This window comes from Amia ocellicauda, chromosome 23 (assembly GCF_036373705.1).
Source record: "Amia ocellicauda isolate fAmiCal2 chromosome 23, fAmiCal2.hap1, whole genome shotgun sequence".
In the NCBI taxonomy this organism is placed as follows: domain Eukaryota; kingdom Metazoa; phylum Chordata; class Actinopteri; order Amiiformes; family Amiidae; genus Amia; species Amia ocellicauda.
Genome location: NC_089872.1, coordinates 15,250,107 through 15,269,125, shown reverse-complemented (window position 1 = coordinate 15,269,125; position 19,019 = coordinate 15,250,107). Strand labels below are relative to the sequence as shown.

General features: G+C 36.3%; 1 protein-coding gene across 4 annotated transcripts in view; it reads left to right on the top strand.

Annotated features, from left to right (window-relative positions):
* adgrb3 (adhesion G protein-coupled receptor B3) overlaps positions 1-19,019 on the top strand; it is a 140,051-nt gene that overhangs the window by 82,797 nt on the left and 38,235 nt on the right. For all 4 annotated transcript variants that reach the window (XM_066696770.1, XM_066696769.1, XM_066696768.1 and 1 more), the window contains exons 13-16: positions 4,412-4,558; positions 4,662-4,737; positions 8,019-8,121; positions 8,996-9,039. In XM_066696770.1, coding sequence (XP_066552867.1) covers positions 4,412-4,558; positions 4,662-4,737; positions 8,019-8,121; positions 8,996-9,039 — 370 coding nt within the window. The remainder of the gene's footprint in view (positions 1-4,411; positions 4,559-4,661; positions 4,738-8,018; positions 8,122-8,995; positions 9,040-19,019) is intronic.

The window sequence follows — 19,019 nt, the reverse complement described above, 5'->3', positions numbered from 1 at the left end:
ATATCTAACATAATTATAATAACGATGATAGCAGTGTGTGGTTTCCAACTCCGAGAAAGAGTTAATCAGGAGTCGGGGGGGTTCGTTACATCACTGTTTACCTGGAGGCACTTACTCACTCACATTCTCAACATTGTTGTCTTAAAAGGCTATTTTGTTCACATTGTAATGTAAGGAATTTTAATGGCACATAGTGAGCCTAGCAGTTGCATTATAAGCCCCATTAGAAATGGTACACGAGTAGAGTGCTTGATAATGAGGGGGTTGACTATGTTTTACTGTGGAATGGAACACAGTTTATTTCTTGACAGACTGCGGACAATGGGTTTGTTGGAATACATCATTTATATTTGAAAAAAAACTCTTAATAATAAGTTATCCTGGTTGGCATGTGTGTGTGTGTGTGTGTGTGTGTGTGTGTGTGCTGTGTTGTGCTGTGCTGTGCATGTGTGTAGGTGGTGATGGTCTGAAATTATGCATTATTCTTTTTTTATTCATTTAACCAAATATGTGAAATAACAAGGGGCAGGCTTTGAAAAGCTCAAAATGTGTTGCAGCTTCACCAGTTTGCAACTTATGAATCACAGCATGTATAGGCATAGCAGAGACACCAACGGGAAACAAAATACAAAGTGTGCTTTAACCCTTTAGAGAGCAGTCCTGGGTCTTGAGGAGAGAACCCAACGAGACGGTGTCTGAAAGGCGCTGGCACGGATGTCTCCTGTATGTCATCCCCATTCGAGAAAGGGTTTCAAACAGCTTTTCTTCAGATTTCATGAAAGGAGTCTGCAATTAGCATCTCCACAAAGATTGATTAATTATGGCTCATCAGGCCGCCACTACTTTGCATTGAAAGATCGTTATTGGAGATGAAAGAGGACGGGCGCACCCTCCACCCTGCGCTTTTATCTGCACTACCACAAAAGCCTTATTTCCGGTGTTTTGGTTTGAAAGAAGAATCCTTCTGAAAAAATAAAAGTATTGTGTTTGATTTTTTTTTAAAGGTCAGCAGCACTGTGATTTATGAAAAATGACTCATATATGTCTGTAAGGATTCCACTCCTGGGGCTAAATTGAGCTTTTTTCCCCTCTTCTTCTTCTTTTGAGCGATTTGACGATTTCTTTTTGTTAGAGTTTCTTTATCAGAGAGCGGAGGAGCTAAAGGTTTCATCTTTGTTTTATTTCTTATCTTCTTTATTGATCACTGTGATTGGGTCCTTTACTTCTTTACAGCTCCACCGATCTCCCAAGCTTATTTTCATTATCGCTGGGTATTTCTTGCAACATAGTGATCTGCAACCAATTTCCTACCCATTGTCATTCCTACGACATTGTGCTCCTGAAGCACTTGACGACTTCTTTCAAAAGCTTCCATGATTAGATCTCTGCTCGTGCTCATTGGAAATTAAGTTACCTCCATGCCCAGGTATTTAAAGAAAAACTAAAATTATACTGCGTACTGCTACTGCATTCAAGTACTCCAATTATGGATGCAGGTTTCCCTTTTACAAGTGAATAGAGAGAGTGGGATGAGTATAAAAAAAACGCCCCGGCAGTATTAACACACTCTTCTTGGGTTGATGTTTTTTTTTTTCACCTATTTTCCTAATAATCATCCCTTTATATATTTTAGCTCACTTTTACTAAATATAAATAAAGCCCATTTACCTACTCCATTGTCCAAAAGACATGTATTTTTCACGAACACCCTCCTGCAGGTTTACACAATATGCCTGTGACTAATGCTTTTGCAGCCAAGTATTGGGGAACATCTGGAGCTTTGAGCCTCCCTCTCCTTAGTAATAGCACCCTGTGGTTCCTCTGGATTTGAGGACGGCAGTTGACTGGTCCTCTACAGCAGATAGTGGTGGGTTCCAACATGAAGGATATGGTCTTAAATTGGGAACACAAGAGATGATATTGTCTCTTAAATTGCCTTGAGAGCTTTTCCAATGTTGTAAGCAGCACAGGAAAATGAAAAGACCTGTTCTGGAGAATGTAGCTGAGGCTCTTGCAGAGTCCTTTTCTTTTTTCTTGCATTTACTGTTCAATATGATTAATTGAAGTCTGTACTTTTCGAGATGTATGAATCAGCCTGGTTCCTTTGGCGTCTAAAATATGTAGGCTCGAACAAATTGAGGAATCGCACAAATTAAACGTGTGAAATTAAAATGTGCATGTTTGACCATTTACTCCCTCGCATTTCTTATGTTTTATAGTACGGTCTGGTCTGCAGACTGCTCATGCATTCCTTGCAGTGATGGGAGGCTTGTCGGCAGCTGCTAGGCTGAGGAATCCCATTAAATGAAGGGCATTTCTAACTGTCAGCACGGTGACCTGTGCTGTTTAGTGGTCATTGAAGGGAGTACTAAAGTCCATCATTTCCTATCTGAAACAATCCGGCCTAACTACTGCGGTCTACAGCCCTGCTTTTGCCTGTGTCTGACTTCTACAGATTTTTCAGAAAGCAAATTTCTCCCTAAGCATTAACAGGCTACGGAATAAATAATAATACATACTGTTAACTGAAAAAAGGCAGATTTCCAAACATTTATTATATTTAATCACAAGAAGGTGTAACGCTCTGAAGTGTAATCCCACAGATAGTCACGGCTGATGACATTGTGTTTCTGAATCTGCCTCCACAACATGCCTCCGTTTGTTAACATGACATAGTTCGAGTCTCCTAGTGTTTCTAGTGCTTGAGAGAGAACGTGTCAGTGGTTGAGAGAGCCCAGAGCGAACCACATGGATAAAATATGGTAATGATTTCACTCTAGATTTCCAAAGAGCGACGGTTCATAGCTGGATTCCTTTTACATGTGCCAGCCTACAAATACGAGTCTTATGTAAATCAGCAGCCTCTTTGTTTTATCTTTTTCACCATTTAAAATATCGCATGACAAAAAATCTAAGCGGGTATATTTGATACGCCATCATACCGCACTTAAAATGGCAGTAAAATAATTGGGTGAGAGACCAAAAGCTTGATGCTGCGACTGACCTTGTTTTGGCGAGCTGTAAAGAAAGGTGCCGCAGAGAAGAAAAGCGTGTAGAATCAGTCAAGTGGAAGATTTCAGTATGCTAGGATAGTGCTATATTCTTTCTTGCTACAGGTTTTACTCCAAAACCATCTGGGAACACCTGTGGCACGTTGTACAGCAGGCCACTGTGTGAACATGTAGCTACTGTTAACATGGTAATGAGCTCACAGATATGTGTGTTTCAATCTTGTTTTACAGCACTTGCTGAAAAGGGGAAATGTTGAGACATGAACGGATTCTGAAAAAAATTAACTGGCATGAAAAATGAGCATAATCTATTCATCAGAATCTCATCAGGAAACTCGGTTTAAAATGTGTAGATATTCACAATGTAATTCAGCTTCCATGTGTGTGTGTGCATGTGTCAAACTGACTGAAGCAACTGAAGGTATTTTTAAGGTTGTGTTTTGGAAACAAAATGTCTCAAGTCCCAAGCAAGGACCTATGTGCTTGTTATAAAACAGGGCATAATTGTTCATCACTATTCATTTATGTCCGTCATATTTTTGTACACACATCTCATAAATGTACAGTACTTTGTATATTTTGTGTCATCTTTGTCTCCTTTTGAAAAGATACATATACAACACAAATAAACAGTGTTCGTACAGTAAAGCAGACAGGGATTTTCCACATTGCTCAATCCATATCATGTGGGGAATCCTCGTACAAACCGTTATGATGAAAATTGTCACCTATTGATCTTACTGCATACCTCCTGCTGCTCTCTTTCTGTATGTCAGATGTTGACTGTTATTCAATACAGGCTGCATTTACCTTAGCTATTGAAAACACATGACTCTATTGTATGTTCATAGACCGAATAATATTGGGAATTAAATAATCTAAAAAAGGTTATTCATTCAGTGTTCTTGAAAGTTTTTATTAAAGTTTTCAAAGAAGGGTAATCTTTCGGTGAGTCCATATAATTCAAATAAGCAATCATTCTACCTATCAGATCAATCCAGCATTAAAAAAGGGATGTAGAGTTACATAAAATCGGTATTTCTCATTTACCGCCTTCCCTAATCTTCACCTTTTGTTCATACTATTCAATACTACTGTACATTTCCTAATACAACTTAATCTACAGGTTAAATAGCAATAGGAGCCTTCAATTCAAATAGGTAAAAATGCAGTATTTCAACACTCAGTAATTAGTTCTTAAGCCTGTACTAATCTTCCAGTTTCCAGAATGAATGTTATGAAAAGTAATCTGTGTGAGATTACTGTTGGAAACAAACGGTAGGCCTACATTTCAAGAGGAAGGATTTAGAAAGTGCTTGAGGTTTACACACACACCCACAGATATATTTTTTCCGTCGTACAACACAATTGCTAACATTTTTGTGGTTTTGTTTCACCAGTGGCTAGCATACAGAAACTTCCAGCAGTATCCGTTTTGACAGACATCAACTTCCCAATGAAAGGCAGAAAAGGCATGGTTGACTGGGCCAGGAACTCGGAAGACAGGGTTGTTATCCCAAAAGGGATCTTCACTCCTCAATCAGCAGGTAAAACATAAAACCCATTTTCTGGAACAACTTACAAATGTTTTAATTAAGTTTAGAAATTCAGTACCTACATAATTTTGAGTTACTACTCTTTTTCTTCCAGATCTGGATGGGTCTACCGTGTTTATCCTTGGCACTGTGTTATACAAAAACCTAGGACTTATTTTGCCATCTCCAAGGTAAGACTTTACTGCCTCTTACACTTTGTTTTCACATAAGCTGAAAATAGATCCATATCAGATGTGATAATTAGTGGTTATATAAGTACATGATGTGTGACTAAATGCTAGGTAATTCACTGTTATAACGTAGAAGAGCAACGCCAAGATGTGTTCTTTTCTTTAATAAGAAGTGTGATTATTTTTGCTGCATGATGTTAAACATGTTTCAATCCTCTTTTATCCATCTTGGTCCAGCATAGGAAAAAATCACAGGACAATGTACAGACATTGGCAGAAATCCCTTGAGGGAACGTTATCTGATCATTTGTACAATATATAAAATAAATGTATTACTCCATAACTATAGTGGATGTCTTTGCAGTAGACATCCAGACATGACCCTAAGACAGGGTAACAGGTGTGTGTCTGAAATTGAAGACTGCAGATAGTCCTCCAAGGATCTGCCTGCTGGTTTTCAAGGTAAACGTTTCAGGACAAGGCCCACTGCCTGGCCTGTCCCTCACGGCCACAGAGGTCTCAGCTGTCAGTTCTGTTTATTTCAGTACTGGCCTTCCCGGCTCGGTACCCCCCCTGTGGATCTAACATGCGAGAAAGGTGTTCACTTAGACTGAGGTGTTCTGTGATGTTTCCTTTATTAAAATACGTTTTCTGAAGACATTTTTAGCATCAAGGTGTTTTGGGATTTTTTATTTTTAATGGAAGCACAACATGTTCTTTATATTAACATTTCAAGTAAGATTATTTAAGAGATTATTTATGGTCAGTACATCCATTTATTTTCCATTAGGACATTCAGGAAATGACAGAGCTTTGTTAACAACATTACACTTTGCATAGTTTAAGCCAGCAGATATTTTTGGTCTTTGAGTAGAAGGTAATGGCGACGATTATAAAATATTTAAGGAAATCTAATTATTGTAAGGAAAGGAGCTCTGGGATTTTGCACCATCAGTTCATGTCAAAGCCAAGCTACCTTCTGCGCCATCTGCAAACACCTACCTCACCTAAATAACAGCTGTTGGAATTAATTGCTGGAAGATGAGACAGCAGTCCAGAAAATTATCACATCATTAGATTAAATACAAGTCAGGGCAGTGCTGCAAATGCTAAAGCACATGCTCGGATTATCACGTTTGCACCCAGAACCTCTGTACCATCCTCGATGCTTGCTACAAAGGATAGCATCTAGTGTCTAGACTGTTGTGTGGGGGTTACACATGGAGTTGTGGTTCATTTACGGAAACAAGGTGTGTGGTGCACACCAAGTAGAGCATTCAAATGTTGCAATCCAGTCAGACTTCATTAGGAATGTGTCGTCAGGTAATTGTATGGTGTGGCATTCACTAAAGCCACCGCCCCCCATCAATGGTCAAGATCATCCATGCTTTGAAAATGCTCAAACAGAAATGAAGCCAGCAGAAAGAACTTCCATCAGTCTTGTAAACATTACTGAAATATTATGTCCAATTTCATAAAATGATTATCCATCAACCTCTTCTATGTTCTGGACAGACTGTAATTCAAATATGAAACCCATGGAATAGATTTGAGAGAGTTAATTAAACTTAACAGACATCAAGCGCAGTATGTAGCAGTAATAGTTATAATAGTTATATATAATCAGACTCTCTCTTACTGAAGGTTATCCTACTGCATATCCGATTGTTTATATATAGATGTTTGCTTGACTGTATTGCACTTTCAATCAAGTAAAATGCACCCTTGAGCAGACAATATTTAACCATTTTATATTGTGCAGCAAATTGTATGTTAATGGATAGTCCTGGTGATGTATATTTTATCCCTTCTCTCCATACGAGAGAAACACATTATTGTTTTTATTGTTTTAATACAATAATGGTCTCAAAACCTCCTAGACATATTGTTTTAGCTACAGGAATATATAATGTTAAATGCATAAAGCTGAATTAGATGATTTATGCTGTTATGTGTTTCCAATAAGCAAAATTATGGCCACAGGGGTACAGTTAAGTGTTACGTTAAAAAGAGTAAAAAAAATCTATACACAATCTAATTGAATACAGATTCACACATTTCTCAAAGTCATCGCTGAGAACTGTGCATCTCTTTTATCAGGGTAGCACCGGTGTGGTTTGTGGATACTCTGCAAAATCTAGTCTCTGACCTAAAAGCAGGTCTAATGTAGTTCTTTAACCTACTAAACTCGATTAATTTCACTGATCTCAGTAGAATGCTGTAGGATATTGGTTTAAATTACTGATGTAATAGGTTTAACTTAAGAAATTAATATTTGTTTTTCAGGTAAAACATGCATTCTGGAATCAGATAGATTATCTTGAAGTAACAGACAAAGGCTAAGATACATTTTTACAAACCTGTATAGTGAAGCATCTTTTGTTTTCATGGGAGGGTAATTGGTCATTGAGTTATTTTTTTCTTATAACATATCACACTGTTTGAAAGCTTAATTTGTGTGTTTCAATGGATCACAATATACTGTCTCTTGGGTTCCTGTAAAGAGTTCAGCTGATCTCACAAAATCAATTGTTCTTTCTATTTGTACTTAAAAGCAAAATAATAAATGCCTATAAAATGAATGTAGTAATTCAGCTCGCTGTCTTTAAAATGGAAAAGAAAAATGTGAATTTTATACAAAACCTTAAAATAATTATTCAATAGAGAAAACCTCAGAACAATAAAAAGTTAGACTAGTCCTCTTTAATGAAGGAGCTGGCACTCTTGGAATATATTTCATTACATTAATCTTCCTTAACAAGTTTAACAGCTTGCAAACAGAATAGCAGCCCTATTCTTTTCTATTTATAGAAAGTTGTTCTCTGTTTTTTTTTATGTTGAGGTGAGCTGAACCTTGTGATGAATGACGGATATGTTCTGAAGAATTGCTTGTGGGCTCTGGCAGCACAATACAGTGATTCATACGTCAGAAAAAGGCCAGAGTTCTCAAGCTTTGGCAATTTTCAAACTTTTTTATTTGCTTTGTATGACCCATGAAATCATGTCCTGCTTTAGCCTGTTCAGAAAGTATCAGTTAGGAAGCCCTGGTTAATACCCAGAACCCAACAGTGCTTCCAAATGAGCAAATGAGTGAAAGTTATCTGTTTTAGCCATTAGAAATAGGAAGTACACTTGCATTAATGACTTGTTTATCCTCAATCAAATTAGTAAATTGATTCTGTCAAGAGGGAAAACAAATGTGTCATCAAGTGCTTTACATTACAAACAATATTAAAAGCAATGAAATACTATGTAACTAATTAGTTCATGTGTTCTTACAGAAACTACACAGTAGTGAATTCCAAAATCATTGCAGTCACCGTGAGACCAGAGCCTAAAATTGCAGAATCTCACCTGGAGATAGAGTTAGCACATCTGACTAATGTAAGTATTTGCAAGTATTATTATTATTATTATTATTATTATTATTATTATTATTATTATTATTATTGTTGTATTTTAGACAGCAGTCCCAAGTAGCATCCTCTATTTTTACTTTTCATTTTCATTTTCTCTGTCCTCTTTCAACTTCTACACTAATATAAATGGATGCAGTAGTCGCACCAACATGATATTTCCATCAGTCACTGACACACTTGGACAGGCAGATACATCTTGACATGAAAAAACAAAGCTGGTTTATGGACCAAATGCTACTGCAAATCAAACTCTGACTGGCATCAGAACCAAACAGTGTTACAGGTGACTGAGTGTACATGCTAAGAAATGATGTATTAATTATAAAACTCACTACCATCTCAGTTGCACAATTGGGACACAATCATCGAGGGATATGCCAACATACCTTGAGAAACAGAAGGATTTTGATTTATTTTCTTTCCTCCCATCCTTGGAGTTTTTAATAGCTTCCACCACAAAACAGACATTTCCAACAGTGAGTGGCAAAAACATTAAATCCACATTAATCAGCAAACAATGGGTTGTAATTGGTTCAATAATTAATATGGAGCTGCCTAGGTTTATTTCTTTCTACCAAGAGTCTCTAAACCTCAGAGGAGCATGCACCGATAATTAGAAACACAGCTCGTTTACGATCTTGGCCTATTGTTAATCTCTTGGATAAAACCTGATCGGTGAGGGGCATGATCCAAGGTTATGTTCATCGCTCAGAATTATTCTAACACTTTGATATCATTTGAGTTGACTGTACTTTGGTGTTGCTCTGGAATGTATGTAAAAACTAAACAAAACTTTCAGTTGTGCGTTCTAATGTAGGATGCTTTGTTTTGTCTTTCAGGGAACTATGAATCCATATTGTGCACTTTGGGATAGCACCATTATGTAAGTTATAGAGGGTTTTATATTGATATTGTATCAACAGGATACTTTCTAGTGATGTTGGCTGTATTTGTGTTGTAACATATTTGCTAAGGAAAGTGCTATCTAAATATGATAAAATAATTACATTGTTTGCTTTTCAAAAGTAATAGTACCAGTTCATCTCAGATTTTTTTTTCTTTTCAAACCTGTTTTCTGAATAAGTGAAAATAGCTTGAAGCTGTTTAAATCCAATTAACATTTAGTCAACCATCATGATACACTCTGTATTTTCCACCAAAAGAAAGATCATTTGTAGACTATTTACAGGTGACATGTTCTCCTGATCGGTCTACTATATTTACTTATGTTAATTACTTTGTCTGAAATGAATAATCGGCAAAGTCATAATGGGTAGTCGTTGAAAGAACATACCATAAGAATTAAATAGACATCAAAATGATGCTTCACTTAGATGGTAATATGTAACTCTTTAGCATCTATCAGAGAGAAAAAGTCTATAGGTTCAATTCCTTTCAAAAAACATGCCATTTTTAAATAATGAATACAAACTTTCATGATTGGTAAAGACGACAGGGTAGAGAAAATTCATGACATTTTTTCTGAATTTGTGCATTTTAAGAAAATGCCTCTAATTTAAAATGTTCTTTCCCTTAAAATGTAGTAAACGACACCCAAACTGTCAGCTTCCTGGGCTGAAGACTTGGTTCTTTAGAGGGCCCATTGTTTTGAACAAAGCTAGTGTTTTCAATTAGTTGTTTTATTAAACATGATAGTCATAAGCTTTCAGAACAGAGAGATGATCAAAATTCTGCAGCCAACAAGTTGCCATGTTCACATAAAAGCTTCTAAATATTTTTGAATTAATTAGTTCCTTTAGCATACCTTCATCTGCTATTTACATGCAAAGAGAGTATTAATATATTCTTTACATTATTGTTCATGGTATAATTACGAGCAGGAATATGAATTTTTTTAAGGATGTCAGGAGGTGAGACACGTAAGGTATTTCAGTCGTACTATTTATTCTTTCTTTTTTGTATAACAGTATTGATTATTTCTGTTACACAAACTCTTAATTTCATAGAGCTGCCAATGCATCCTTAATAACTCCCGCTTACAAAAATTAAACAGTGCTTCCACTGTAATTTGACCTTGTGTTAGCAAGAGATGACTCCTCTGACCAATAGATCTATTCGGATACGACAATAACGGCTGCATATTTACTCTATTCAATTTGTATTGAATAAAGTCACATTAGTCTGAATTCCTGTATATAATCTGAGCTTCTAGGACACATTGTAACTAAGCGCTACAGCTTCCATTTGTGCAGAGACACAACAGGAAAGGACAAAGAATTTAAAAGAAATCAGCATGAGCAATGAGTTTGTATTGGATTTCGACTACACTACTTGTGTTTTGTTATTGTTTGATGGTTTTAATAGAATAGTAGGATTGGATTATAGAACATGTCTAACTGTTTTTGCCCAGTTTAGTTGTTTATTTGCTGTAGTTTTAATAATTGAATCCACAAAAGAGAGCCATTTACAAAACATGACTGCGTTGCTCTATAGTTTGGATTTAAGGAATTAAATACTTTCAAGCTGAAAGTAATGAATGATGTGAGCAGTTTTAAGCAGCCTAGGTTAGATAAACAATGTAAGGGATTGAATGTCTGCCAGATTTAGAATTAACGTAAGATAAAAAAAAACATTTAAAAAGCCCAAGGAGGCAACAAAGAAAGACATTTCCTCATGAAAAGAAGAGCAGTTTCCCTTTATTCTAAGTCCTGGAAATGGAGAGGATTTGAAAGCTGTCTGGTTAGATTAGAGAAAGACTCGAGCTGAATCTCTCCAACAACACTGGCGTTTTTATTCCCAAACTGAAACATGAATAAGACATGTAAAAGCTTGTATCTAGCTTACAGTTAAAGAAATGTGGCCCTAGGTGTGATAACAGGAGCATGCCATTTTATCAGTTTTTCCAAGTAAAGTGTCAGTGTAACCTCTCAGTAATGCTGGATGGTCCCCATGTCATATCCTGTCAGATGTCTTCTGTCACATGAAGTGTGGAAGCCACTTCCTTATTGGGCATAAAACAAGCAGGTTCGCAACATTCATCTGGGCCTTTTCCTTCTTGCCAAGTGAGTCAGCAGCAGTTAATGAAATTGTGTCTGAAATTAATGCAAATACAAATAGAGCAGGTGAATACCTAAGTGTGTGACTTCAAGGAACGTTGCTGAAATGTCCATAGGGTTTTACTTTCTGTAAATCACTCATTTGCAACACTTTAAATAAAATAGTTGGTTTCTACAGAAGTAGAAAAGCAATCCAAACAGAAAAGACTCCTGTAGTGCACTTCAGTCTCCTCACCTTTTATCTCACCAGCTCAGTTAGGCATCAAGAGGTGCCATCCGCACACGTTCTGTTTTCCAATTGTGTGAACATTTGCACTTCCTATTGTCTAGTCAGCTTCTCTTTGGGACCAATAACCTTCATCAGAGCATGCACTATAACTGGGGATGGCGTACCCTGGTGATTGACATCTACAAACCAGTATTTTTTATAGGTCAGCCTACATCTTCGATATAAAGACTTGGAACAAGTGCATTTTGATCAGGTAAGCAAGTCATTTCTTCAGTTGCAATTCAGAGATAATTTGGAGAGAAAGTACCCTTCAGCCTTCAAGAATCAAGGAGAAGCACTTCATTTCATGAATAGATTACATACTTGCTCAATAGATTTAAATGTACATCTGCTCCAAGTCATTATAAAGCGATGATCATGTGTTACCTTGAATCCTGTCTCTCTGCAGGAGCTGGGATGACCACCCCTGCTGTATGCATTTCTGATGAAGGTTACAAATCGAAAAAAATAATTGTCATCTCTCTCTTTTTGTGCGTACACAGTACACATAGTACACCGTATTTTTATTAAACACATCACAGGCCTAATGCTAAATGTTTTATTTGTATTTAAAGTGTCTAGTTTTATTTGTTAACGAGCAAAATATCAATGTATGTATTAGAGATGGTTTAAACTCGGTCCTGCAATTGTTAATGCAGCAACATTTCTGAGGAATTACTGGCGTAGACCAGTCTGAAGCAGACTAGCGTTGAAAAATGGACACTCCAGTCGAATGGCTGCTGACACTATAAAGCACCATTAGGGAACTATCATGTCTGGTGACTTATTAACATTCAGTGTGAATGTTATCCCATCTCCTACTGCTCTTCACTGAATAATCCAACATGCCATAGAATTTTGTTTTTCTATTCATTTTAATTCTTTCCTTGTTCTATTCCCCGTATCTTAGACACCGCTACTTAGACAGACAGCGGGAGCAATCATATTCAATCCCAAGTCACCATTTAATCTTTTATTAAGCATTTGACACTTCCGTGCAAAAGAAGTCGAAGAAAATGCAATTTTAGTTTGACGCACATTTTACACAGCTGTATAAATGTAATTGCTGAAACTTTAGAGGGGCAGAGAGGTAACAGACACACTAGTAATACATACTGGAGATCAGTTTTTGTACTGTTATAAAATATTTAAATCCAGTCCAGTTTCCAGAGATGCAGACTCCAAAGACTTATATCAGTGATTTATTTCATCTTATTTGTAAAATATTAGAATTATACTTAGAATTAATGAAATATGACTAGTAGAGAATTATCCAATTTGGCACAGATGTCAATCTGTTTGAGAGAGAGGAATAAATAAGTGTTGAAAGTGAACTCTCTTAAGATGTTGGCCCCTACAGGACAAACTCACAGCCAAATGAGTTTCAGCACTGTTGATCAATCCAATTTACAATTTAATTTAAGCAAAGATCTATTCACACTCTGAAAAAAACAATAATATATAAACTGTGGAAGGAAAATATGTTACCTATGGTAGCACAATTATACCCTAAGTAAGTAGAACTTAGAAATGGTATGTTATGCATAACCAAAAACAAAGATTTACCATAGAAATAATATGAATTGAATCTATTCTTCTTGGAGGAAAACATTCATCTTTTCTTTTTATCTTTAATCAAAACCTTTTGTCGTTTAATCACCAAAAACGTATTATCAAGCTCATCCGTTTCAGATTTCTTTTTATAAATGAGATGTTTAATTTTTAAACGAAGCTCAGAAGATCCTTCAAATCCTTTTGCAGAGTTTTCCATCATGTTGAATAAGGCACTACTTAAAGACAGCACAAACTCTTTAAATATGTATAAAATAATGGGGCCAGGCTCAGATGTACTAGTGTACTTTTTCTGCCCTTCAGAAAGTGTTTTTAAACGATGAGTGCATAGTGCTTCTTCTTTAAAGATTAAGATTTAAGGTAATGTAACCTTGGTTAACCACCTTGACTTAATAGTCACTGATTTCTTTTACTTGAAAGAATCAAATCTGTCTTTGAAATTAGCTAGCTATTCGTCCATATATCTATTTAAAAACAATGATTTTAATAGTAGCAGTAACAATGGTAATAGTATTATTGTTCCTTTTGTGAATATTATGATATTTAAATTCTGAAGGATAAGAAACAAAGTCTTTAACATGTTAATGCCACAGATGTTATTACTTTTACAGATTAAATCCTCTGCAGCTATTCATTCATTTCACACTTAAATAGAGACTTTTAAAAAAGCACACATCATATTTCATGGTCTTAACAGTTCTGTCCTCAAGTGACCACTTTCTACTAATTATGGGTAGTCAATGGATCTTTTTGCCGGCACATTTTGTATTAGTCAATTAAGTATGCAGGTTTTAGAGTTCACCTTATGTAGATAAACATACATCATTTGTGCCTTGTTTTATTTTTTACTTGTCATTTCAAAACATGTTACAACTCGTGTACAACTATCAGACTGCAAATGCTTAGTGAATGATTAAGGTATTTTACTTTTTTATGGGAACATGTTTAAATATATAATGTCTTCATCCCCTGTAAAATGAGGTATTTATTGTGAAACATGTATTGTGTTCACTCAAGCTGAAATTACTTTGTATTTCCTTTTGGATTTTGCACATCTGGTTTACATAATGCAATAGAACAAGTAAAATTTGCAGAATTCAAGCAGCGACTATATCAAATATTGAAATGCAAGTACGTGCTCAACAATGTTTATCCTTAAATCCATGCTGTTTGTGCACCTGCATCCTAACAATTGAATTAAGCCTAAACTAGAAGCTGCACAATATTACAAATGGGGATACATGCACAACCTGTTGTGTTTGTAGTGTCACAGCCAGGAGAGATACAAGCCATGCCAAACGAATACCATTCTTTCAACCATCATAGCTCCTCGTCTGAAACAGACTAACAGGCCATAGTCTAGAATCTAGTTTACTCGTGTCTTTTTATTGAATGTCCTCTCTGTAATTCCTGTCATATCAGCCAACAGCAGAAATTGTGAAGCCGGAGTATTATTTGTCATGATATATGGAATCGGAACAGTTCTGATGTGAAAATGCCAGTATTTCTCTTTTCCAATGGGGATCGCCGTTTCTACTCTTGGTTACTTGAGAGTGATGGAATCATTATTCAGGCTCTGAGAATCATATACAGTCTTGGGTCTGAGCTGTGCTGCTAGATAAAGAGACATTTATAATAGGTATGAATAGTATGAGCTATAGAGTGTCCAACTTCCATGTAGGGGGCATCAGATGGATACTCTGCATGTGAAATACTTGTCCTCCTTGCCAGCCATGCCTCCGGCTTCTGTCCAACTGAAACCAAGTGATTTACAGTTAGATCTGTTCCCACTCAAAGCAGATCTAACGGCTCAATCTTACTTTGGTTTATTTAACATCATAATCTGTTAATCACTTCATATTTATAAGCACAGAGTCTTGTCCGAGTGATTTAAGACAAATATGCCCCAGATCTTCAGAGGTTTAGAAGAGTAGCTGGTAGACTTTACTCCTAAACTCTGCTGCCAGCTCTGTATATCAGACCATATTTCTGTCTTAGGCTGCTTTGGCAGAGCGAACTATATGATTATCAGCTGCCTCCTCTCTTCTGACCACAGCTTCCCATCTGGCCATCGGGTTGTTTTCTTGGAAGCAGGGGTCTATAATCTCTTGTAAAGGTCAATCACCATTGCAGCTTTTTACAGGCCATGAGTGTGGTTTCAACAAGAATCCTCCTTCATTTTTTAACAAAGCAAGCTCAGTGTTGGTGGGGCATTTTGTGTAACCTGTTCAAGACTCCCCTGCCTCAGCATCTGGTTATTACATCAGTAGTATCTTCAAAATGTTTATCCTATTGACCCACACAGTTGTCATATACTACAGTTGTAGCTGTAGAACAAATTGTACAAAATCAACCACTTAAAAAGCTGACATGGATTGACAGCTAATGACTGCTTTAAAGACAGGCAGGGGATGTAGAGATAAACACTAAAAGTGAAGGAACCAATATATATTGAATCATTTGGAAAAAAAAATTACAGTATACATTTTGCATTAAAACATTAAATATTCATATTTACATAATATAAAGCAGAAGCTTTATTCCCCAATGGGAATAAAAAGCCACACCTCTCTTCAGATTTTTGCACAAATATTACAACAGTAGCTTGAAAACGATGAAGTACTTCCTTAAATTTTCAAGGTTGTACTGTTTTCTGAGACAAACAAAAACAGGTATAATGCCATTCTCCATGCTGTGAAAGATCTTTGGCGGGTGTGACATCCTGTGAGGACCCAGCAGGGATTTTGTGCAGCCGGACAAAGCAAACAGTGGGAAAACTACATTCCACATCATGGAGCCGTAAATATTTTTAAGCACCAATTGGCAAACAGCAGAAAGGGCAGAGTCTACAATGAATAATATAAAGCACTAGTTTTTTCCATCCATCGATTATTACAAATCTGTTGAGTTACTATGCATGCGGCAGGAAAACGTCATTCCCCTATAGATGTCAGGATGTTAACACCCAAATGATGGTGAATGAAGGGATCAATGGTTTAGATACAGTAATACAAGCAACCAGGACAGATGGCTCTCAAGGCCAACCTTCACCTATACAAGTCACAAAGAAGCAGTTAGAGGACGAAAGAGGAGGCGACAAACAGGTGTTGTATTGAGAGTTACATTTACAGATTGTTTTATTACAAGAGTATTTAATAGGTGGATTCTCCTTTCACACATTTCCAAATATGTTTCAAGTATCCCCTGTGGTTTGAGTTAATCCAGAATCTCAAAGGCTTGCACAAAGTATAACAGAGACCTCTTCACTTTAGGAACATTCTCTTTAGTGTCATCTTTCAGCATACAATATGTTAAGCTATATACATTATTTAAGCAGATTTGGAGACTTCAAATTAGTAACCAAATCGAATTAGTACATCGATCTTAAGGCTCTCTCACAAGCACATAGGATTAATAAGTATCGTGTGGCATTGATATGATTGCATTGAAGAGGTCTGCACTGTTTCTTGCATTCTGAAATGGTAGCGCATGTGTGTGTCTGACTCATACACACATTTAAGGCTTTACTATTAATATGTTTATGTAGATGTACCTGCATTTTAATAAGTTGAATCCATACTTCAAAAAAAGCCTATTGTGAAAGAATACATCTGATTATGAATGCAATCAGAGTCTATCATTCTGAGAGATGCCAACGTGATTACCATATGTATGCGTTAAGGTATTTTAAATGTGAAGCATGATACATGAATAAGTTGAAAGCCTTATTCTATATCAGTACTTATTAATATTCTACAGCTTGGCAGCTCTGACATGTATATACACACACACATACATGCATACACACGTGTGTGAGTGTGTGTGTGTGTGTGTGTGTGTGTGTGTGTGTGTGTGTGTGTGAATTTAGTGTAGTACTCTCTAAATTCATATTCATGCTCTTGTTGGTGTGCAACTAAAAGCTGATTTAGCAAGAACATGTAGAGGTCCACTCAGTAGAGTTTCAAAAATATTACATTCAATTTAAGAGAGACAGACAGACAGACAGACAGACCTAACACTAACAAGTATAATATGGAATGTAATCATTGATACAAACTGTTTAAGTATTTAATAATATGATACCGTGTAACCTGAAGTATAGATGCCTGCAGTGCCATAACTTAACATATGAATAAATTAAATACGTGGTTTCATATATACAATAGAGAAGGCAGTAATGACAAGTCTTCAGGCAGAACCAAAATGAAAGATTATCTATCGATATTAAACATGTCATTTACAGAAAGTGACAAGTGAAGTATTGTTGAACTTGAGTAATGTTGTGGGTACTTATTCTCCCGAACTGTGAAATGTGAGTGTACAACAGTTGTTAAAAGCAGCAGTGAAAGACCAAATGATGCCCGTTAAGTGATTCCACTTGGTTGCTTATTATATAGAAACCCTTTTTCTTCAGGCATTTCTTCCTGTATTCCTGCCATTTATCAACATGTTAGTCAGCTCATACTGGGCTGAACTCATTGAAGCCACCGGGAGGTGTTTGTTGTGGAGCTGTCACAAGTGATTGCAATCATCTGTTTTGTATTTGAGTTGTAAATATTGTACTGGTGGATTATATTTGCTGTTATTTCAGCCATTTTTCTTCTTCTTATGGACCAATATAATCTAGTGTTTTATACTAAACTAAGCATAAAAACTAAGCAAAAAGGGTTTGATAAAAAAGTTATTTATATTTAAATATTCACTTTTAATATTAATGTTTTTATAATGATATCATCTGACTTTACAGCCACCTAGTTTGATACCCTGTAATAACTTAGACTGACGTTTTATTTTAAAGCATTAGGAATATACTGTCATACAACCTTGGACATTAAAGGTAGACTTATAGATCTGAATCTTTGAAGTCTAGGATATACTGTTTGTATTATTTAAAGAAATATAAAATACTTAAAATGACAGAAACTAAAAGATAGATAGTTTAATATCTAAAACAACTTTGCTGTTTACTTTCTGATCAGAAATGTTAAGAAATGACAGTGAAAATGCCGACTTGAAAATGGAGGGAAACGCTTTGGTTAATTGAATATCTAATATGCAGTTATTGAGGATAGTATAGTATGTGTCGAGGATATCCGTGTAGTTTGTCTCTCCCTGTAGCGGTTGCTCAGACAGCTTTTCTCTGCGGGGGTTTTGAAAACGGGGGGAAAATGTTTGTGTAATAAATAGAAGAAACGTGTTTTTCTTTCGTTTTGCCTTTGCTAGAGAAGAAAAAAAAAACTAGTGGGCTAGTACCATCCTCACTGATTCGGTGGGGTGGAATATAGTTATGTTCTTCTCCTTCGCAAGGCTATTAAAAGTGAATCGTATAAGGCTAAAACAAAAAGCATATGAAAACAGGGTTGTAATATCAATAGATTCAAGAACATGTTGGATTAAAAACGAATGCGCATAATAAAAATATGAATGCTTGATTATGTTGTTAGCCAAGACCTCCCCCTCTGCTGTAGTTTCAGCAGAAAGCAATAGAGTATCAATCTGATGCTGTCCGCCGTTTCCAGGGTGAAATTTTCCCTCAGGAAGCATCCAAGGGCTGCTAATTAGAACAGCTAGGGAAAAAAAAGACCAACCAGGGAAAAAAGGGGGGAAAAGAAAATAAAATGAAATAAAATAATCCAAAAAAAAATAAACAATGCATCAAGTGTAGAAGAGTACACTCGTTTTGCCAAGCAGAGATACTGGTACTGATGCTGTTTTCCTGTAAAGACCGTTAGATACATTGAAATGGTCTGTTGTTATTTCAGGAAATGGGTAGGTGTTGCTATGAAGACGCGGTATGGAGGAATTTAATCAATCAGCACCAGAGAGGATGGACAGCTCCTTGCCTTTTCCTTCCATCTCTGAAAGCTTTTAAACCCGATCCTGCTAAATTCACAATTTCTCGTTTTCGTTTCTTTTCTTGGCTAAGACTAGGCTGAGGGCAGCGGTGTGAAGGATTTCAGAGCAGCCAGGTTTTGGAGAGTGTTGTTAAAACGAGCCGCCGTCAGA